The sequence below is a fragment of the Ranitomeya variabilis genome, chromosome 4 (assembly GCF_051348905.1).
Source record: "Ranitomeya variabilis isolate aRanVar5 chromosome 4, aRanVar5.hap1, whole genome shotgun sequence".
In the NCBI taxonomy this organism is placed as follows: domain Eukaryota; kingdom Metazoa; phylum Chordata; class Amphibia; order Anura; family Dendrobatidae; genus Ranitomeya; species Ranitomeya variabilis.
Genome location: NC_135235.1, coordinates 655,055,208 through 655,077,283, shown reverse-complemented (window position 1 = coordinate 655,077,283; position 22,076 = coordinate 655,055,208). Strand labels below are relative to the sequence as shown.

At 45.8% G+C, this 22,076-nt stretch overlaps 2 protein-coding genes across 2 annotated transcripts in view; both read right to left on the bottom strand.

The window, feature by feature from the left end:
• Positions 1–22,076, bottom strand: part of LOC143767458 (uncharacterized) — a 158,723-nt gene that overhangs the window by 96,416 nt on the left and 40,231 nt on the right. The gene's annotated exons all lie outside the window — the stretch shown is intronic.
• LOC143767509 (uncharacterized) overlaps positions 16,830–22,076 on the bottom strand; it is a 95,985-nt gene continuing 90,738 nt past the window's right edge. Inside the window, exon 10 of the mRNA XM_077255904.1 lies at positions 16,830–18,675. Within this exon, the coding sequence (XP_077112019.1) occupies positions 17,315–18,675 (1,361 nt within the window). The 3' untranslated portion in view covers positions 16,830–17,314. The remainder of the gene's footprint in view (positions 18,676–22,076) is intronic.

Below are 22,076 nucleotides of genomic sequence, written 5' to 3'. Positions count from 1 at the left end.
GCAACGGGAATACAGCAAAGAGGCAATAGGACCAGAAGGAGTTGTGCTGAAAGATCGAGGCAACATCCTTCTGAGGCGCAAACAGTCGGTGGCCGGAACGCCGAGAAAGTAAGAGACTCTAAGCATTACTTCAAACCACGGCAGGACAGCCAATTATAGGTTGGCTGTCTCACTAAAACACCTAAGCAGACAACGGAGGCAGCTGTGGGAGAGGGGCGACTCTAGAGTCCCGGAAGAACTCCAGGCCTACCCCGTCATACGGGTGCGTCCTGCCATATCATCTGGGGGACGGAGAGAGAACAAACATCAGAGGCAGACTGAATTAGTTGTGAGGACTATCCCGGGTGCTCAGCAGGGAAGGACTACAACACATAGGCGCTAGCAGGTAGACGCTGATTCTCACCTGTCAAAGGAACTCCTAATGTGCCTTTGGACCGGCCGGTCTCAGACAGCCCGGTTAACAGTGCTCTGGATCGGCTAACTCGAAGCCTTCAGTAAAGAGGTAAAGAGACTGCAACCTGGTGTTCTCCTTATTTACTGCGATCTGCACCGCACCACCACAACCTCATCACCATCTGCACCTTTCATTGGGCGCCCCTCAGCAGGGTCACGGATCGGGTCTAGCCACCGTGACAACCCCAGGACAGAGACTCAGAGGCCCGGTACCGGGTACCCCTCGGCCCTGCGGCAGTGGGGGCGCTACAACTTGGCGTCACGAACAGGATCTACTTGAGCCTGAAGAATCGGGTCATGTGTGCCTTGGAACTGTGATTTGTTGTGCTTGGACTGTGACTTATTGCAAGGACTGTGCATTGTTATTGCGCCAAGAGTTCCTGCCACAATTCGCCATCGCCACGCACGGGGGAGGAGCCTTAGCTTCGTGGGCGGAACCGGCCAAAAAGAAGCGCGGAACGAGAAAACGCAGTAAGGTGCCAACCCCGGAAGAGGAACTCCGACCTCCAGCAGGTTAGTGGGAGGAAGGGACAGCCATGTCTGAGTCAGGGGAAGCGGAGGCGGCGGTCGCAGCCGTGAACGCAGAGGCAGCTCCGGTCCTCTTAGCGAATGTAGCCGCGGCCCTAATACCACCACCGGTGGCCGCAGAGCCCGCTGCCCCCATCAACCAGTCGGACACTGCCGCTACCACAAAGGCCATAATGCTCTTCTCTATGCCATACCTGCCCGGAGCGGCCTGGCTCCCGCGATACTCCGGGGAGTCGCACACATTAACTGATTTTAAAGAGGGAATCTGCAGCCTGCTCGAGTTCTATCCCCTGACGGAGCCACAGAAGGTTCATATGATAATCGGCCAACTCTTCGGGGCAGCTTTGAGGGAAGTGAAGTCCTGGCCCGCCGCGGATAAGGGAACTGCGCAGCAGGTTTTTGCAAAGCTTAAAGCCACCTTTGATACCCGCACTGCTACAGAAATTAAACTGACTTTCTATGGATGCAAACAGAGACTGCAGGATAGCTTACGGGACTATGCCCTTAATCTCCAGGAGGCGCTGCGGGCCATTAAGCAGAGTGACCCCGACAGCATGCAGGATGAGGATAAACTCCTGAAGGAGCGGTTCATTGAGGGGCTCCTGTGCAGTCACCAACGGGGCCAATTGCACTTCTTGGCCATGCAAAATCCAGACTTGACTTTTGCGCAATTCAAGGATAAAGCCATCCAGGCGTTGCAGGAGCGACAGCCCAGCCGTGCAGTGCCTCCCAGGCGTCCCGCTCTCACATACCACCAGGAGGTGGCGTCAGATGCCCCAGTCGCCGCCGAGGCCGATGCCCAGAGCCCCTGCCGGACTCCGCCTCCAGATGCAGGAGCTGACCAAGAGCGTTGCTGCCCTGGCCCGGACGGTGCAGTCCCTACAGGAGGCCCCCAAGGAGAAGATCCAGCTGGCCTCCAGACCAGAGGATGTCCCTTGGATGCGACCGAGGAGGACTCCGCCGAACAGAGGCCGGGATGACGATCGCTTCCATCGGGACGGACGACCCATCTGCCGCCGCTGTCATCAGGTGGGCCACCTTGCAAGGTACTGTCCTTTAAACGAGCAACCCCTGGGGCAAAGGGCCAACCCCCAGGAGTAGGACGATCAGGCCCGCAGCATCGGAGAGCCAAATACATTGGAGGGCGACCAGTTCTTCCTGTAGTGGTTGACGGTATCCCCATGAACGCTTTGCTGGACACCGGTTCTCAGGTGACGACTATGCCTTACGTGCTTTATAAACGGTATTGGGAGGACACCGATATTACTCGTGGCCCCGATGACGATTTCACCATAATAGCCAGTAATGGTCAGCCATTGCCACAAGTGGGGTATAAAAAGGTCACCATCAAGGTGGGGCGGGTGGAATTGAAAGCCCAAGGGATTGTAATTGTTGATATTGACCGCCGAGAATGTAATCCCATGATGACTATCGGTACTAATGTTATAGAAAATTGTCTTGCAGAAGTTATTGTTTTGTTGCAACAGGTAGCAGAAACCGCTGGCCACAGTGAACAACGCGCCCTGCAAAAAGAAATCAGAGCTCTGATGCAGAGACAGCAGGTAGAGCTGACTGGTGGTGAGATTGGTCGTTTCACTGTGAGTGATTCAAACCCCATCGCGATACCCCCAGGAGTGAGATGTTAATATGGTGTCGGGCAGCCATAGGCCTCAGGGGTAAGGACTACCAGGCCTTGGTAGAACCCATATACTCAGACAATAGGCCTACTATCCTGACAGCCCGGGGGGTGGTCGACGTCCGCCAAGGGAGGGTGCCCGTATGTGTCCTCAATTGTGGGGAGGAGGAGGTTCACCTCACCAAGTATGCCACGCTCGCCAAACTGTTTGTTGTCAATAATAGTGTGATACAGACACCTGAACCCTTGGTCCCGTCAAACGTGGCGGAGGACAACGGGTCTGCAGGGCACTCGAAAGATTGGTGTCAGGAATTGCATGTGGGCACTGACTCCACCCCAGCCCATCAGAAACAGGGGGCCTACAGGGTGGTTCACGAGTACGAGCAGGTATTCAGCAAACACCCCTTAGATTTTGGACAGGTGAAAGGGATCCAACATCACATCCCCACGGGAGATCACCGACCCATAAAAGAGAGATATCGCCCTGTACCCCCAGCTCATTACCAGTGTGCCAAGGACATGTTACGAGAAATGAAGGAGGCTGGGGTGGTGAGAGACAGTTGTAGCCCCTGGGCAGCCCCATTAGTCCTTGTTAAAAAGAAGGATGGTACAATGAGGATGTGTGTTGATTACAGGCAGTTGAATCGCATTACACATAAGGACGCATACCCACTGCCCAGGATAGAGGAGTCTCTGGCTGCCTTAAAATCTGCTAACTACTTCTCTACCTTAGATCTCACCAGTGGGTACTGGCAGGTTCCCGTGGTGGAGGCAGACAAAGAGAAGACAGCCTTCACGACACCGATGGGTCTCTGCGAATTTAACTACATGCCCTTCGGATTGTGCAATGCCCCGGGGACGTTTCAGAGGATGATGGAGTGCTGCCTGGGGCACAAGAACTTTGAAACCGTACTGCTGTATTTGGATGATGTCATTGTCTTCTCTAAGACCTACGAAGACCATCTGAAGCACCTGGCTGAGGTGTTTGAAGCCCTGTCCAACTTTGGCTTAAAGGTGAAACCGTCCAAATGTCATCTGCTGAAACCAAAAGTGCAGTACCTGGGCCATGTGGTGAGCGCTGAAGGAGTGGCCCCAGACCCCGACAAGGTCACGGTGATATCCAGGGACCACCTTAAAGCCTGCCCTGATAAGCTGAGAGCGAGGGAAATGGATCCAGGAACCTCCCCACCTGTAGAAAAGGAGAAGATGATCCACACTGTCCTTGGTGACTTTCCCCAGTCCTGGACTCAGATAAATCAGGCCATCGTGGTACCTGTTCTAACGTTCCACCAGCCGAACCCACCAGAAACAATGGTGGTCCGAGATCATCCGGCCCCGCAGCCTCAACAAGCCCTACGTAAAGATGCTGTGCCGACCGTTGAAATGGTAAATCCTCCCTCTGCCATCGGCGAGCCTGCCGTACCCACTGTTGCTGGCAGCAGCCCTGAGAGCTCCAGCCTGCCAGTGCTACCCAGACTCACTAGAAGTGTAGCTTGAAGGCAGTGCACTACACCAGCGGTAGCAAGCATATTGGGCCCTGTTAGGCCAGTAGCAACCCCTGCGCTGCGAAGGTATACGCGCAGCACTCAGAATCAAACTCCCCTCTGCTACAAAACTTGGAGGTATTAATGAGGGCTGCTATTTAGTTGAAAATGTTTGTGTGCATATCTTTTGTTACAGGTTTTAAAATGGACAACAGAGTAATGGACAGTGAATTGCTCTAAAAACTTCTAAAAGGGGACCCCTTTGTTTACCCGGGGTCCCCGCAGTTTCAACCACTGAACTGAGAGTCATAAACTGTGCATGACCTAACTTTCGCAACGTTCATGAGTCCTCACCTCCCATAGAGGGAAGCACTGTTATGTTTAATTGTTTATAATCTTTCAAAATGTTGTGTGTTTTCTGTTAACATGTATTGTTGTTCTTATTTTCCCAGTCCGGGAGTACTGGATTTAACCAGGGGGGAGTACAGCACCCCAGAGTCCTGGTCGTTGCAGTAACGTCGCTCTGCCGCTAAGGGGAGTGATGTTGCGTCTGATTGCAATAAGGGAGTTCACTTGACCAGGTATCACACACTAGACTTCACACTCCGGCCACCAGGGGGGGTGGTTCTATCTAGTAGGCCACTCTTCACACTCTGGTAAAACTGGGGGTTGGACAACAAGACAGGGAGAAGTGACTGAGGAGAGCTAGAGAGAGGACCTGTCAGGGATGGGATCCTGGCAGACTCCTAAGAGACCAATGCAACAAGTGAGCAACGGGAATACAGCAAAGAGGCAATAGGACCAGAAGGAGTTGTGCTGAAAGATCGAGGCAACATCCTTCTGAGGCGCAAACAGTCGGTGGCCGGAACGCCGAGAAAGTAAGAGACTTTAAGCATTACTTCAAACCACGGAAGGACAGCCAATTATAGGTTGGCTGTCTCACTAAAACACCTAAGCAGACAACGGAGGCAGCTGTGGGAGAGGGGCGACTCAAGAGTCCCGGAAGAACTCCAGGCCTACCCCGTCATACGGGTGCGTCCTGCCATATCATCTGGGGGACGGAGAGAGAACGAACATCAGAGGCAGACAGAATTAGTTGTGAGGACTATCCCGGGTGCTCAGCAGGGAAGGACTACAACACATAGGCGCTAGCAGGTAGATGCTGATTCTCACCTGTCAAAGGAACTCCTAATGTGCCTTTGGACCGGCCGGTCTCAGACAGCCCGGTTAACAGTGCTCTGGATCGGCTAACTCGAAGCCTTCAGTAAAGAGGTAAAGAGACAGCAACTGGTGATCTCCTTATTTACTGCGATCTGCACCGCACCACCGCAACCTCATCACCATCCGCACCTTTCATTGGGCGCCCCTCAGCAGGGTCACGGATCAGGTCTAGCCACCGTAACAACCCCAGGACAGAGACTCAGAGGCCCGGTACCGGGTACCCCTCGGCCCTGCGGCAGTGGGGGCGCTACAACTTCTTTGTACACTTTTGGCATTCTCTTGATGAGCTTCAAGAGGTAGTCACCGGAAATGGTCTTCCAACAATCTTGAAGGAATTCCCAGAGATGCTTAGCACTTGTCGGCACTTTTGCCTTCACTCTGCGGTCCAGCTCACCCCAAACCATCTCGATTGGGTTCAGGTCTGGTGACTGTGGAGGCCAGGTCATCTGGTGTAGCACCCCATCACTCTCCCTCTTGGTCAAATAGCCCTAACACAGCCTGGAGGTGTGTTTGGGGTCATTGTCCTGTTGAAAAATAAATGATGGTCCAACTAAACGCAAACCGGATGGAATAGTATGCCACTGCAAGATGCTGTGGTAGCCAGGCTGGTTCAGTATGCCATCAATTTTGAATAAATCCCCAACAGTGTCACCAGCAAAGCACCCCCCACACCATCACATCTCCTTCTCCATGCTTCATGGTAGGAACCAGGCATGTAGAGTCCATCCGTTCAGCTTTTCTGCGTCGCACAAAGACACTGTGATTGGAAACAAAGATCTCAAATTTGGACTCATCAGACCAAAGCACAGATTTCCACTGGTCTAATGTCCATTCCTTGTGTTCTTTAGCCCAAACAAGTCTCTTCTGCTTGTTGCCTGTCCTTAGCAGTGGTTTCCTAGCAGCTATTTTACCATGAAGGCCTGCTGCACAAAGTCTCCTCTTAACAGTTGTTGTAGAGATGCGTCTGCTGCTAGAACTTCGTGTGGCATTGACCTGGTCTCTAATCTGAGCTGCTGTTAACCTGCGATTTCTGAGGCTAGTGACTCAGATAAACTTATCCTCAGAAGCAGAGGTGACTCTTGGTCTTCCTTTCCTGGGGTGGTCCTCATGTGAGCCAGTTTCTTTGTAGCGCTTGATGGTTTTTCCAACTGCACTTGGGGACACTTTCAAAGTTTTCCCAATTTTTCGGACTGACTGACCTTCATTTCTTAAAGTAATGATGGCCACTCGTTTTTCTTTACTTAGCTGCTTTTTTCTTGCCATAATACAAATTCTAACAGTCTGTTCAGTAGGACTATCAGCTGTGTATCCACCAGACTTCTGCACAACACAACTGATGGTCCCAACCCCATTTATAAGGCAAGAAATCCCACTTATTAAACCTGAAGGTACACCTGTGAAGTGAAAACCATTTCCGGTGACTACCTCTTGAAGCTCATCAAGAGAATGCCGAGAGTGTGCAAAGCAGTCATCAAAGCAAAAGGTGGATACTTTGAAGAATCTAGAATATAAGACATATTTTCAGTTGTTTCCCACTTTTTTGTTAAGTACCGTATATACTCGAGTATAAGCCGACCCGAGTATAAGCCGACCCCCCTAATTTTGCAACAAAAAACTGGGAAAACTTATTGACTCGAGTATAAGCCTAAAGTGGAAAATGCAGCCGGTAAATGTCAAAAATAAAAATAGATACCAATGAAAGTAAAATTAATTGAGACATCAGTAGGTTAAGTGTTTTTGAATATCCATATTGAATCAGGAGCCCCATATAATGCTCCATACAGTTCATTATGGCCCCATAAGATGCTCCATATACAAATATGCCCCATATAATGCTCCATGTGCAGTTCTTTATGGCCCCATAGATGCCCCATATCATGCTCCATGCAGTTCTTTATTGCCCCATTGATGCCCCATATAATGCTCCATGCAGTTGTTTATGGCCCCATAGATGCACCATATAGTGCTCCATGCAGTTCTTTATGGCCCCATAGATGCCCCATATAATGCTCCATGCAGTTCTTTATGGCCCCATAGATGCCCCATATAATGCTCCATGCAGTTCTTTATGGCCCCATAGATGCCCCATATAATGCCCCATGCAGTTCTTTATGGTCCCATAGATGCCCCATATAATGCTCCATGCAGTTCTTTATGGCCCCTTAGATGCTCCATATAATGCTCCATGCAGTTCTCTATGGCCCCATAGATGCCCCATATAATGCTCCATGCAGTTCTTTATGGCCCCATAGATGCCCCATATAATGCTCCATGCAGTTATTTATGGCCCCATATGTTATGATCCTTAGTGGTTGAGGATCACAAATTACTCCAGCTAAGTAACATACATAGGACAAGCTCTAGGGAGGTGGCAAACTGGACTGACCGCAAATCTGAACCTATCCAAACACACTAGAAGTAGCCGGTGAACGTGCCTAAAAAATCCTAGACGTCTCGAGCCAGACTGAGGAACTAACTACCCCTAGAGAGAAAGAAAGACCTCTCTTGCCTACAGAGAAATAATCCCCAAAGAAATAGAAGCCCCCAACATATAACGGTGAGGTAAGAGGAAGGCACATACACAGGGGTGAAAACAGATTTAGCAAATGAGGCCCACTAATACTAGATAGCAGAAAATAGTAAAGGGGTCTGTGCGGTCAGTAAAAAACCCTTACAAAATATCCGCACTGAGATTTCAAGAACCCCCGCACCAACTAACGGTGTGTGGGGGAGAAACTCAGTCCCCTAGAGCAACCAGCAAGCGAGGAAATCACATTTTAGCGAGCTGGACTAAAAACATAATAAATGCTGATAATCAAAAAATGATCAAACAAAAACTTAGCTTGTCTTGGAGAGACTGGGAGCAAGGTAGTCACAAGGAATCTGAAGAGCACTGAATACATTGAGAGCAGGCAAGGAACTGAGTATCCAGGTGAACTAAATAGGAAACCCAACCAAGGATAACGAACCAGCTGATGCTGCCAACCTGCAGAAAGACAACACTACACAGTACCGCTTGTGACCACTAGAGGGAGCCCAAAAACAGAGTTCACAACACCCATAGATGCCCCATATAATGCTCTATGCAGTTCTTTATGGCCCCATAGATGCCCCATATAATGCTCCATGCAGTTATGGCCCCATAGAGGCTTCATATAGTGCTCCATGCAGTTATGGCCCCATAGAGGCTCCATATAATGCTCCATGCAGTTCTTTATGGCCCCATAGATGCTCCATATAATGCTCCATGCAGTTATGACCCCATGGATGCTCCATATAATGCTCCATGCAGTTCTTAATGGCCCTATAGACGCTCCATATAGCATTGTGCCACATGTAATGCTGCTGCACTAAAAAAAAAAGACATACTCACCTCTTGTCGCTGCTCCTCAGCGTCCCGTCTCTCCGCACTGTGACTGTTCAGGCAGACGGCGGCGCGCACACTAATACGTCATCGCGCCCTCTGACCTGAGCAGTCAATGCAGAGGACACGGAAGATGGGGCGGCGGTGGAACGCGGAAAGGTGAATATGAAATACTCACTTGCTCCTGACGTGGTCCCTGCATGTCCCACGGTCTCCGGGAGCGGCAGCTTCTTCCTATGTTCAGCGGTCACGTGGTACCGCTCACTACAGTAATGAATATGCGGCTCCACCCCTATGGGAGTGGAGTCCATATTCATTACTTTAATGATCGGCACCAGTGACCGCTGAACAGGGGAAGAAGCTGCCGCTCCCGGAAACCGTGGGACATGCAGGGACCGCGTCAGGAGCGCCAGGAGCAGGTGAGTATTTGACAGGCGTCGCTCCCCCTAACCCGCCGACCGCCCCCACCCCCGCCTTCCATGATTCGAGTATAAGCCGAGAGGGGCACTTTCAGCCCATTTTTTGGGCCTGAAAATCTCGGCTTATACTCGAGTATATACGGTATATAATTCCAGATGTGTTAATTCACAGTTTTGATGCCTTCAGTGTGAATTTACAATTTTCATAGTCATGAAAATACAGAAAAATCTTTAAATGAGAAGGTGTGTCCAAACTTTTGGTCTGTACTGTATATATATATATATATTACACACTTCATTGCTGTAATAGTCCAATATTAGACCTGTACAGCCAACCAAATACAGCGGCCAGTTGCAGGTGCTCGCTTTTGGGACGCTAATCTGCCTAGTTTCTTTTTTTTGCCTCCTACTCTTTTTCTAGAAATCCAGGATTGTTTTTTTCTTTTACTCTTTTAAAAGAAAGGTCACATGTTAATTTTTAAATACCTGTTTTAATAGCTAAAATTAACAACCCTACACCCTATGATCCCATACTGCATGCTGATGCTGCATGTTCATTTCCAGTTCTGAACCTACATTTAAGTTCTTTGCAATGCAGCATTTTAGCGTTACATTGTATTTTTCTTCAGTGCCAGTTGATTAAAAAAATATAATAAAATACAAAATGAAGGGTTTTGCGACTGTGTAACTGGTCGAATTTTACAGTCTTATTATTATTCAATACTGCTGGCTGTTGCCGCAAATTATTTTCCATTTTCCACCTTTTTTAGGTTACAGAGCTTTTGTTAAGAAGGGAAAATATAAACAAAAAATAGACATAAAAAAGGTTACTTTTTTGTACAACTGTCTTACTGGTAAAATTTAACAAGCGTACACACAACAATACTGCTTGTGTCACAGAGGGACCGGAAGATTGAGGCATCTGGTTTAGTGAGCTCCTGAACTGGTTAGAAGTACTTCACATCTTATTAAATCTGTTCAGTTGAAGCTCATTGAGCTTTCCTACCTGGATTGACTCAGGTCAGAGGTGTAGCTAGGGTTTTGGTTCAGGGGGGATGAAACTTCCGAGTTGGCCCCTAACCAGGTATCCTTGATTACAATTCGGTGACGAGCCCTAATACTGAAGGAGAACCTCAGCAGATGACAGCGCTATTACTGAAGATAATCTCTCCAGTCCTACAGAACATATAAGAGATCACAGCACAGTTACAGATGGTGACTTACTGATGCTGATGTTCTTTCTGATGGAATCGTTCACTTTTCCAGTCTTTTCCATCTGGCCCAGACCGACATGACAACTTCTTCCAGCAAAGACTCACCTGCAGAGAATACAACAAAGACACGTTTCACTTCTCACATTCCAGCCATCACCATCTATTCCCAACCTGCAGAAACTCCTCATCGTGCTGATACCCCAATACTGAGCCGCTGCTGCCATATGTGTCCCTATTACTGCACCTAATACCCCAATACTGAGCCGCTGCTGCCGTATGTGTCCCTATTACTGCCCCTGATACCCCAATACTGAGCCGCTGCTGCCATATGTGTCCCTATTACTGCACCTAATACCCCAATACTGAGCCGCTGCTGCCGTATGTGTCCCTATTACTGCCCCTGATACCCCAATACTGAGCCGCTGCTGCCGTATGTGTCCCTATTACTGCACCTGATACCCCAATACTGAGCCGCTGCTGCCGTATGTGTCCCTATTACTGCACCTGATACCCAAATACTGAGCCGCTGCTGCCGTATGTGTCCCTATTACTGCACCTGATACCCCAATACTGAGTCGCTGCTGCCGTATGTGTCCCTATTACTGCCCCTGATACCCCAATACTGAGCTGCTGCTGCCATATGTGTCCCTATTACTGCACCTGATACCCCAATACTGAGCCGCTGCTGCCGTATATGTCCCTATTACTGCACCTGATACCCAATACTGAGCCGCTGCTGCCGTATGTGTCCCTATTACTGCACCTAATACCCCAATACTGAGCCGCTGCTGCCGTATGTGTCCCTATTACTGCCCCTGATACCCCAATACTGAGCCGCTGCTGCCGCATGTGTCCCTATTACTGCACCTGATACCCCAATACTGAGCCGTTGCTGCCGTATGTGTCCTTATTACTGCACCTGATACCCCAATACTGAGCCGCTGCTGCCCTATGTGTCCCTATTACTGCACCTGATACCCCAATACTGAGCCACTGCTGCCGTATGTGTCCCTATTACTGCACCTGATACCCCAATACTGAGTCGCTGCTGCCGTATGTGTCCCTATTACTACACTTGATACCCCAATACTGAGCCGCTGCTGCCATATGTGTCCCTATTACTGCACCTGATACCCCAATACTGAGCTGCTGCTGCCATATGTGTCCCTATTACTGCACCTGATACCCCAATACTGAGCCGCTGCTGCCGTATGTGTCCCTATTACTGCACCTGATACCCAATACTGAGCCGCTGCTGCCGTATATGTCCCTATTACTGCACCTGATACCCCAATACTGAGCCGCTGCTGCCGTATGTGTCCCTATTTCTGCACCTAATACCCCAATACTGAGCCGCTGCTGCCGTATGTGTCCCTATTACTGCCCCTGATACCCCAATACTGAGCCACTGCTGCCGTATGTGTCCCTATTACTGCACCTGATACCCCAATACTGAGCTGCTGCTGCCGTATGTGTCCCTATTACTGCACTTGATACCCCAATACTGAGCCGCTGCTGCCATATGCGTCCCTATTACTGCCCCTGATACCCCAATACTGAGCCGCTGCTGCCATATTTGTCCCTATTACTGCCCCTGATACCCCAATACTGAGCCTCTGCTGCTGTATGTGTCCCTATTACTGCACCTGATACCTCAATACTGAGCGGCTGCTGCCGTATGTGTCCCTATTACTGCACCTGATACCCCAATACTGAGCCGCTGCTGCCGTATGTGTCCCTATTACTGCATCTGCTGTGTGATTCTTTGTGCCCTCTAAATTCTAAAGCACCCCTCTATAATATAGTAATGCCGGGTGCAAGTGCCCTAGAAAACAGAGCCCACATTTTGCCCCCTAGAAAGTAATATTGCCCTGTGTGCCCCTTTAATAGTCACAGTAACCTGAGTTCCCCTATGACAATAAGTGCCCACTTTACATTTAATAATGTCCCAAGTCTCCCCCTGTACAGCTCCCCTATACACAGTATGATGCTCTCTTTTACACAGTATAATGCCCCTCACTGCATAGTACCACCCACACAGTATACTGACCCCTTAGTAGCCTCCAAACTGTTTGATGGCTCCAGCACTGTATGATGGCTCCTTCACTGTAATCCCCACACTGTACGATGGTCCCCTCACTATAATCCCCACATTGTATGATGGCCTCCATATAGTATAATGCACCAGATAGTCCTCAATATAGTATAATGCACTCCCCATAGGCAGACTCTATAGCACAAGGCAGCACCCATAGGCAGACTCTGTAGTATAAGACAGCACCCCCATAGGCAGACCCTGTAGTATAAGGTAGCACCCCATAGGCAGACCCCAAAGTAAAAGGCAGCACCCCATAGGCAGACCCTGTAGTAATAGGCAGCACCCCATAGGCAGACCCTGTAGTATAAGGCAGCACCGTATAGGCAGACACTGCAGTATAAGGCGACACCCCATAGGCAGACCCTGTAGTAAAAGGCAGCACCCCATAGGCAGACCCTGTAGTATAAGACAGCACCCCATAGGCAGACCCTGTAGAATAAGGCAGCACCCACATAGGCAGATCTTGTAGTATAAGGCAGCACCCCCATAGGCAGATCCTGTAGTATAAGGCAGCACCCCCATAGGCAGATACTGTAGTATAAGGCAGCATCCCCATAGGCAGACCCTGTAAGTATAAGACAGCACCCGCATATGCAGATCCTGTAGTATAAGACAGTACCCCTATAGGCAGACCCTGTAAGCATAAGACAGTACCCCCATAGGCAGACCCTGTAGTATAAGACAGTACCCCCATAGGCAGACCCTGTAAGTATAAGACAGTACTCCCATAGGCAGACCCTGTAGTATAAGACAGTACCCCTATAGGCAGACCCTGTAAGTATAAGACAGTACCCCCATAGGCAGACCCTATAGTATAAGGCAGCCCCATAAAAAAACAAAAATACTCACCTCTCTTACTCCTTGCTCCAGCGGTGCTCCGAGGTCCCGATCATCTATTGACTGCGGGTGCTGTGTGGTGACGTCACCACGCCTACTGGTAGTGTTGGCGTCGGTGACGTCAGACGCTGATGGGGGTGATGGGAGAGCTGTGCGCTTCTTCCCTCATCAATGCGGCCAGCTGTATCAGCTAAATGCCGATACAGCTGTCCTTGTGGTGATGGGCGAGGGGCCCGCTGCTGGCACTGCCCCCCACGCCTGCTCAGGGCCCCATAGTGGCCGGGTGGCAGAGCAGGGAGACCGATTCTCCCAGCTCTGCCACAGAATGTAACTGTATCAGTGAGCTGCGCGCGCCAATACAGTTACAGTAGCGTAGCTCTGGGTGGGCCCCCTCTGAGCTCCAGGCCCTGGGCACTCGCACCCTCTGCCCCCCCAGTAGCTACGCTACTGACTCAGCTGTTCAGTATTGGCCACTCCCCTTTGCTATATATGCTTGCTTTTGGCACTTAGGAATTGACAGTGTTCGGGAGTTTTGGGTTAGAATAGGTGTTTGGAGATTTATTCAGTAGGTTGTTGCTTGGAGTTTTGTTTGTGAGCACATTCTCATTCTCTCCTATTTGGTTTCTCCTTCCTTTTACTCCTCTGTGTTCCACTCTGTTGTTTGGCTAGTGTATTTTATTTGATTGTTATTTTCATTTATCCCTGTCCCTCTTTCTTTGTTTGTCTAGTTATCGTTATCCAATACATTTCAGCTTCAAACCTCCCTGGATGGGGGAAGGGACAGATTAGGGCTAATATAAGAGGACGGCAAGACATTTGAACAGCTGGATGTTGCTTAAACTTGCTTTCCGTGCATGCACCTACATAGCAATATAGTTTTTTTTAGGTTAAGTAACTTTTGTTTCTTCTCCATTTCAGGAGATACTGAGCAGTAATTAGAAACCCTTATTGACTTTCAGGCTCCATATCCCACCATCTACTACAGCTTCGAATGTGAGACTACCATCATTTTATAGACAATCATTTCTGCTATATCCTACATAAATTTGACTGCCAATTATTTAGCATATGATTAATTCTGCAGATTGTTGTCATTATTGCATTGTTACTGTTTTGCTCCTAAAAATCTAAATGATAATTTTTATTTTGTTAGTATTTTATACATTTACCTTTGGCTTCCAACTCTGCCTGAGTCCTTTGGGGCACGCTCTTGATCAGATTCAAGCATGTCTCAACCGAAATCTGATCCTAGGTCTCTTCTGCACATTCCCCATGTTGGTTCCTACTGGTCGACTCACTTGAGTATGCAGCTTTTTCTTCAACTCTACCCACATGTGTTTGATTTGGTTGAGTTCTGGGGACTGTGGGGCCAATCCAGCATCTCTACTTCATTGTCATTGAACCATTTCTTCCTCAATCGTATGCTTCGGGTCGTTGTCTTGTTTGAACACTATGTCATTCTTTTCATACCCATAGTACTCGAGTGTACGATACGCATATATAGCTCAGCATTGAAACCACCATTCATCCTGGTTAAGTATCCAACGCTTTTGGCTGTGAAACAACCCCATATCATCAGGTTTCCTCCACCAAACTTGACAGTTCCTTGAATATCTCAATCCCTTAACCCCCTTTTCCCTTGTTTCTTCCAGACCCAATTGAACCCATCAGAGCCTAGTCTATTGAATTTCGTCTCTTTGCTCCAAATCATTTCCAATCTTCTACTGTCCACTTTTCATACTTTTTTGCAAATTCGAGCTGACGCTTCTGTTTATGATATGATATGACTCTTCACCTTTTTTTGGGGGCTAAAATTCCAGACTTATGTAATGTGCATCACACAGTACATGCATGGATGTCTGTAATCTCACTGTTATGAAGCACATGAGCCACCTCCACTGCCATATTTGTTGTGCCAGAACTGATAGACCTTGCAATAAGCTGATATGTTGACTTTGATATTTTGCCTGGACATCCACCCCTTTGGTTTTGAGAGATGGACAGACTTCATTTTATATTCTTCCAACTGTCATTGCACTCACATGATACAGTTTGGCAATTTTCTTGGCCGAGAGACCGCTATCAATGAGCTGGATTATGCTTTTTCGCTTTTCTTGGGAAATCTTCTTCATGGATGATCCTTGATTTAAGCCAGTGAGCTTTCGCTTGGGAATCAGTATTACGCACTGAACTATTACGGAGTGTGAGAATAGGTTTTAGTTTGTAGTATAGAGGAAGCAAAAGATTTTTCAACCACAAGGAGCAACACAGTAACAATGCAGAGACAAGACAAGAATCTGCACGACTAATCATATGCTAAATAGTTGCAAGTCAAATTTGTGTATGAGATAGCCAAGATGATCGTCCGTAAAAAGATTTTAGTCTCATGTTCGAAGCAGTAGTGAATGGTGAGATATGGAGCATGAAAGTCAAAAGGTAAAAACATTATTACCCTTTTGCTCATCATTGTACATACTATACATTTCACACCAGAGGTATTGTCAAATGTAGGTTAGTGTCAGATTAAGGCTACTTTCACACATCAGATTTTTGACTTCAGCCTGAATCTGATGTCGCGACGGAGAGACGGATCCGGCGTAAATTGTGAAAAACTGATGAAACAGATCTGTTTTTCCGCCAGATCCGACTAGCGGAACCTGCAAAAAAAGGATTAGTTTTTCATCCTTTTTTTTATCTGTTTTATGACGGATCCAGTTTTTAAAAGCACCCATGGGAGGCTCCCAAAAGTGATTGGCTACTGAAAACCTATATATACAGTGTTCCTACAGCCCATCTTTGACAGGTTGTAGAGCAAGTGGCTGGCGGAGATGGAAGGCGTGATAGCCAACATTCTGAAGATTAATGTGGATTTAACTGTTGAGGCGAATCGCTTGAAAGCGATTTTTCTGGAGAAGAAGTGATAGAGACAGTGCATCATGCGTCTGCACCAATGACGTTTGTGGATCCACCCCATCACAGCACAGAGAATGACGCATGGGGTTTATTCTACTTTATACATGGAGCTACGAGGAAACCCCGATAAGTTTTTCAGCAACATGCGGATGAAAGCGGAGAACGTCGACTTGTTGGTGGAACGTATTGGACACCTCATTGCAAGAAGTGATACATATTGCCGCTTCTCAGTTTCACCGGCGGATCGTCTGATGGTGACTTTTAGGTAAGCCATTTTTATTGTATCTCCTACTGTTAAAGCACACTTATAACTGTAATGTTGTTGCTGGTATTTTTTATTAATTATTTTTATTGTATCTCCTACTGTTAAAGCTAATGTTATTGCTGTTATTTTGTACTAATTTTTTCCTTGCTTTCTTTGAAAGATTCCTTGCAACTGGAGAATCCCTCTCGTCACTACATTTCCGCCATATCGGGAATTGTGAATCACAACTGCCGTGCATTGTGGGACTCTTTACATGGCAAATTTATACCACATCCCACTAGCGAGAGTTGGTTGGAAATAGTGGAAAAATTCTAACAAGTTTGTCAGTTTCCCAATTGCTTGGGTGCAGTGGACGGGAAACATATCCGCATTGTCAATCATCATAGATGTAACTAGTAATTTGCAACATGAACATGTTTATTATTCTAATATAAGTAAGTTCAAACATGTTGTGGGGAAGAGGGAAGAGGAAATTATTATTTTTTATTTTTTTCAGGTGGTTGGTTGGGTTTTATGTGGAAGGGATCTGGAATAGTAGAATGAAACACTAAGGTTATAAGAAACAAAAGGAGCATCGCAATACTTTTGTTCACATAGTGTATATAAAACAAAGTGAAATACTCAATGAACGTTGGATATTATTTTTTATTTGATTTTTGGATAACAGGTGTCTAATAGTAACTTCATATATTTTGAATTCTAATGCATCTTGCAAAATTACTTTCTTTTTTTCATATACTAATTTTTAACTTAGACTGTTTCTATTGTGTGTTTTCTTGTACTATTTCTCAATAAAAAATATGGTTTATCCACACTTGAGTTGTTTTGATTTTGGTCACCAAAATATGATTTTCAAGTAAAACATTTCTCACCTTCCAAGTATTATATTGGCTTCCTCCGTTTGTGAAATTTTTCATGCTTAAAAAGATCTGAATAGTGGGTGAAACATTTCCCACATTCTGAACACAAATATGGCTTTTCCCCTGTGTGACTTCTCTGATGTCCAACAAGATTTACTTTCTGTGTGAAACATTTCCCACATTCTGAACATGAAAAAGGTTTCTCCTCTGTGTGGATTTTCTGATGTATAACTAAAAACGATTTCTGTTTAAAGCATTTCCCACATTCTGAACATGAAAATGGCTTCTCTCCTGTGTGAGTTCTGTGATGGACAACTAAAAATGATTTATGAGTAAAACACTTCCCACATTCTGAACATGAATATGGCTTATTACCTGTGTGACTTCCTTGATGTGTAACAAGATTTGATTTGTCTGCAAAACATTTTCCACATTCTGAACACAAAAAAGGTTTGTCACCTGTGTGAATTCTATGGTGTCTGTCAAGTTGTGATTTCTGGATAAAACATTTCCCACATTCTGAACACGAATATGGCTTCTCCTCTGTATGTATTCTCTGGTGTGCAACAAAATTTGATTTATCTCTGAAACACTTTCCACATTCTGAACATGAATATGGCCTCTCTCCAGTGTGAATTCTCTCATGTTTAAGAAGATCAGATTTCTGTGTAAAACACTTCCCACATTCAGAACATGAATATGGCTTCTCTCCTGTGTGATTTCTCTGATGTTTAGCAAGATAAGATTTACATGCAAAACATTTCCCACATTCTGAACATGAAAACATCTTGTAGGGGGTGTGAATTCTCTCATGTTTAACAAGACCTGATTTCTGGTTAAAATATTTCCCACAATGTGAACATGAATATGGTTTCTCCCCTGCGTGAATTTTCTGGTGTTTAACAAGATCGGATTTATTTGCAAAACAATTCCCACATTCTGAACATGAAAATTGCTTCTCCCTTGTGTGAGTTTTATGATGTGAAACAAGACTTGATTTATCTGAAAAACATTTTCCACATTCTGAACATGAATATGGCTTTTCCCCTGTGTGAATTTTTTGATGTCTAATTAGATGTGTTTTATCTCCAAAACATTTCCCACATTCTGAACATGAATATGGTTTCTCCCCTGTATGAATTTTCTGGTGTTTAACAAGATTTGATTTAGCTGCAAAACATCTTCCACATTCTAAACATGAATATGGCTTCTCCCCTGAGTGCATTCTCACATGTATTACAAGCTCTGATTTCTGGTTAAAATATTTCCCACACTCTGAACATGAAAATCTCTTCTCCTTTGTGTGAATTTTTTGATGGGTAACAAAAGACATATTGAGGGAAACACTTTTTCCATACTCTGAACATGAAAATGGCTTCTTTGCTGGAAGAGCACTTTGATATCTAATGTCCATTTTTTCATGTTTATTTTTATTAATAGTCTGTGATAAATCAGAAGAAAGAACCTGTTTAACAGGATCATATGGTAAATCTTCGCTGTGAAGAAATGATGAAATATCAGGAATAGTGGCAAACATTTCAATTGTATCTTGTGTGATATCAAGTTCATCAAATTTAAAAAGTGAAGATGCTAGATATCCCTCTGTTCTCCTGGTACAGTCATCTGCCAAGAATAAAGCCAATTATTATTTTTTAATAAAATAACAACACAAATTATATGTTAACAACATTTCTATATAGAAAATGCATAATAATTGCAAGTTATGTAGTGATATTTAAAAAGGCAAAATCAGTTCAAAAACTCAAACAGTAAAACTCAGAGCATGAAACAATAGAGCACGATTATTTGCCTCTTTTTGTTTGTTTTGCCTCCCAAATAGTGGAATAAAAAGCCATAAGGCTACGTTCACACGTTCCTTTTTTTCATCCTTTTTTTTTCAGGTCCTGTTTTGAAAAACCGCAGCTAAATTCAGCGCTGATTTTAGCTGCGGTTTTTGATCCTTTTTCTTCTGCGGATTCCACTGCGGGTTTCCAAATGCAGTTTCCTATTGGGGCTGCTGGAAACCCGCTGCGGAATCCGCAGAAAGAATTGACATGGTACTTCTTTTTTCTGCAGGCAAAACCGCTGCGGATTTGCCTGTGGAAAAAAGGATCGTCGGCACAGCGGGTCCTGTTTTCCATTGGGTTACATTGTACTGTAACCTACATGGAAAACTGCTGCGGATCCGCAGTGCAATTCCGCTGCGGATCCGCAGCAAAAACCGCACCGTGTGAACATAGCCTAAAAGTGTTTTGCAGCTTAAACTGCTAAAATCTTTTATTCATCTCACAGAAAAATCAAGCCCTCAAGCCCCCACACTCAGGTCTATCAGCTATGAATAGAAAAATAGAGTGTCAACATTACTAGTAGCTCAAAGACTCTTAAAAAGCAACATCGCTTCCATAAACCAATGCAGCAAAATCCAAGCTCCCAAAGCCAAATATCCCCCTCGCTTCTCAGCCTCGGAGTAGGTGCTGGACCTAGTGTTGTAGTGACTCTATGAGGACAATCAGCAGCAAAAAAGTGAAAGAAGGTAGATTCATCTTATAAGATACCAGGATTCTAGTAAGGCAACATCAGCATTAACCTCCGCTTTCTCTTAGGGGCTCGGCCTGTGGATAAAATGGATGATCTTTAGAGACCTGGGCAGCTAAGGGTCAGCATCTACTAATTAAAGAAAGTGAAGTGGATGTTCCAGGGCTGTAAGCTACGGCCAAGAGAGAGTTCTCTCCAACACAATGTCTTCCAATGACTAATGGTGATATTTTCAAATAGATAAGCATGTGATGGTCTAGCGGTAGAATGGTGACAACATGATTGTGATATATAGGGAATACACAACTGAAAGCAGTCACACCAAGTGACTGAGAACAATCTGTGACTCCTCTGCATTTAGTGGTTACTACTCACCTGGGGAATTATCTGTAGGAATTTCCTCTTTACACCACTCATCACCCCTCACATATGTCTCTGTAGTATTAATATGGGTCAGATCTTTACCCTGAAACAAATATTGTAAAATTCACAGACAGATGGAAAAGTCACATCTATGATCAGATCTAATCCTGCCATCTCACCGTTCTCATTACACAATTATAAAACATAAAATACTGGTGGATAAAACAAGACTGAACACAAGACCTTCACAGCCATCTACACATCATAGGGGAGATCTCATGACATCTTCTCTCCATCTACCTGATGATCCTGAGGAACATTGGGATTTTCTTGTTTACAGTCATGTGGAAGAAGAGGATGGGGACTTCTCTCTGGTGTTGTCCTCTTACTGGATAGAACTGAATAAAGCATATACAGGGACTGAATTAATTCTTTACATACAAATAATTATAGGCTGTGTGTATTTGGTCCTGTCGATTACCTGGTGATGTGAGGGGCTGAGGAACCTCCATCATGATATTCCTGTAGAGATCTTTGTGTTCTTCTAAATACTCCCACTCCTCCATGGAAAAATAGATGGTGACATCCTGACACCTTATAAGAACCTGACATATACAATGATACCATCATCCCCCAATCCCTTCATAGCGTTAGTGTATCATGTCCCAGAATTCCCAGCAGTGTCACCTCTCTAGTCAGCAGCTCATTCATCTTGTAGGCGAGTTCTAGGATTTTCTGGTCATTGATGTCCTCACGTATTAGGGGGTGAGGTGGAGGCCCCGTGATTGGGCTCAGAGATCTTCCCCTTCCCTCACACACAGGGGCCTGACAGCGCTCACTAGAGGTCTTCTTCACAACTGTGTAATTCTGGTTTTGGAGAGACAGATTAATAAATTTCACTACAGACATTTTTAAAGTCTTCAACTTTCCAGTTCTGTCTGTTATTCCCATAGATAAGAATGATGTAATGTGACGTCATCAGAATCTCTCACCTCTCCAGTAAGCCGGAAGATGATCTCTAGGGTGAGGTGTAATATCTTCTCCACCATCTTGTCCCTGTCCCTATCCATCCTTGACATTTCAATTAGGAAAATTCTCTTATATAGAAGATCCCCACTGGGAGGATCCAATATTGTAGGGACCTGAATGGGAATAAAATGAACCAAAGTAAACCAACAACTTGCACACCTTCATGTAATATTATATGACGCCCATTGCAGGGACTCAAATATCTGTCTTTTTAACTGCTTAGATTCGGCGGTCTAGCGAAAGTCACGGCAAAGGAAAGTGGCCATAGAAGAAGAAAGCAGGGGCCCTTGCCACAGCTGGGGCCAATGCATACATATTGTACAAAAATGTTAGGAAGGTGCAGAAAAAAATGTTGCAAAATAAGAATGCTTTTAACCCCTTAATGACTGCCGATAAGCCTTTTAACGGTGGCAGTTTAGAGTACTTATTCTTTTCAGCGCCGCTTTTATAGGGCCCCCCAGCGTTAGAAAATCTCTGAGAGGAAAAGAAGCGCAGTCTAGGGGATCGCTGGGAAATAATCCTGTCAGCAGGTAATGGGCGTTACATGCGATCCATCTGTAGCAGCTCCAGCTGTGTTTCCCCGAAGGAGGGATGGAGCGTGAAGAAAAAAAAAATGCAACGCAGTCTACAGAGCGCTCAGATGAAAATCGCAGAGGGCCAGTGGTGAAGAGAATTAAGACCTTTGATCCACAACGCGTTTCAACGGCATATCACCGTCTTCATCAGGTGGTATGACAATTAGGAAGGGGGGGGGATTAAAATAGAAAGGACAACCGAATACAATATACAGATTATTTAGATACATTTTCTTTGGTGAGGTTCAATGCCCAATTTAAATATCCAATCGCTTTCTCTAT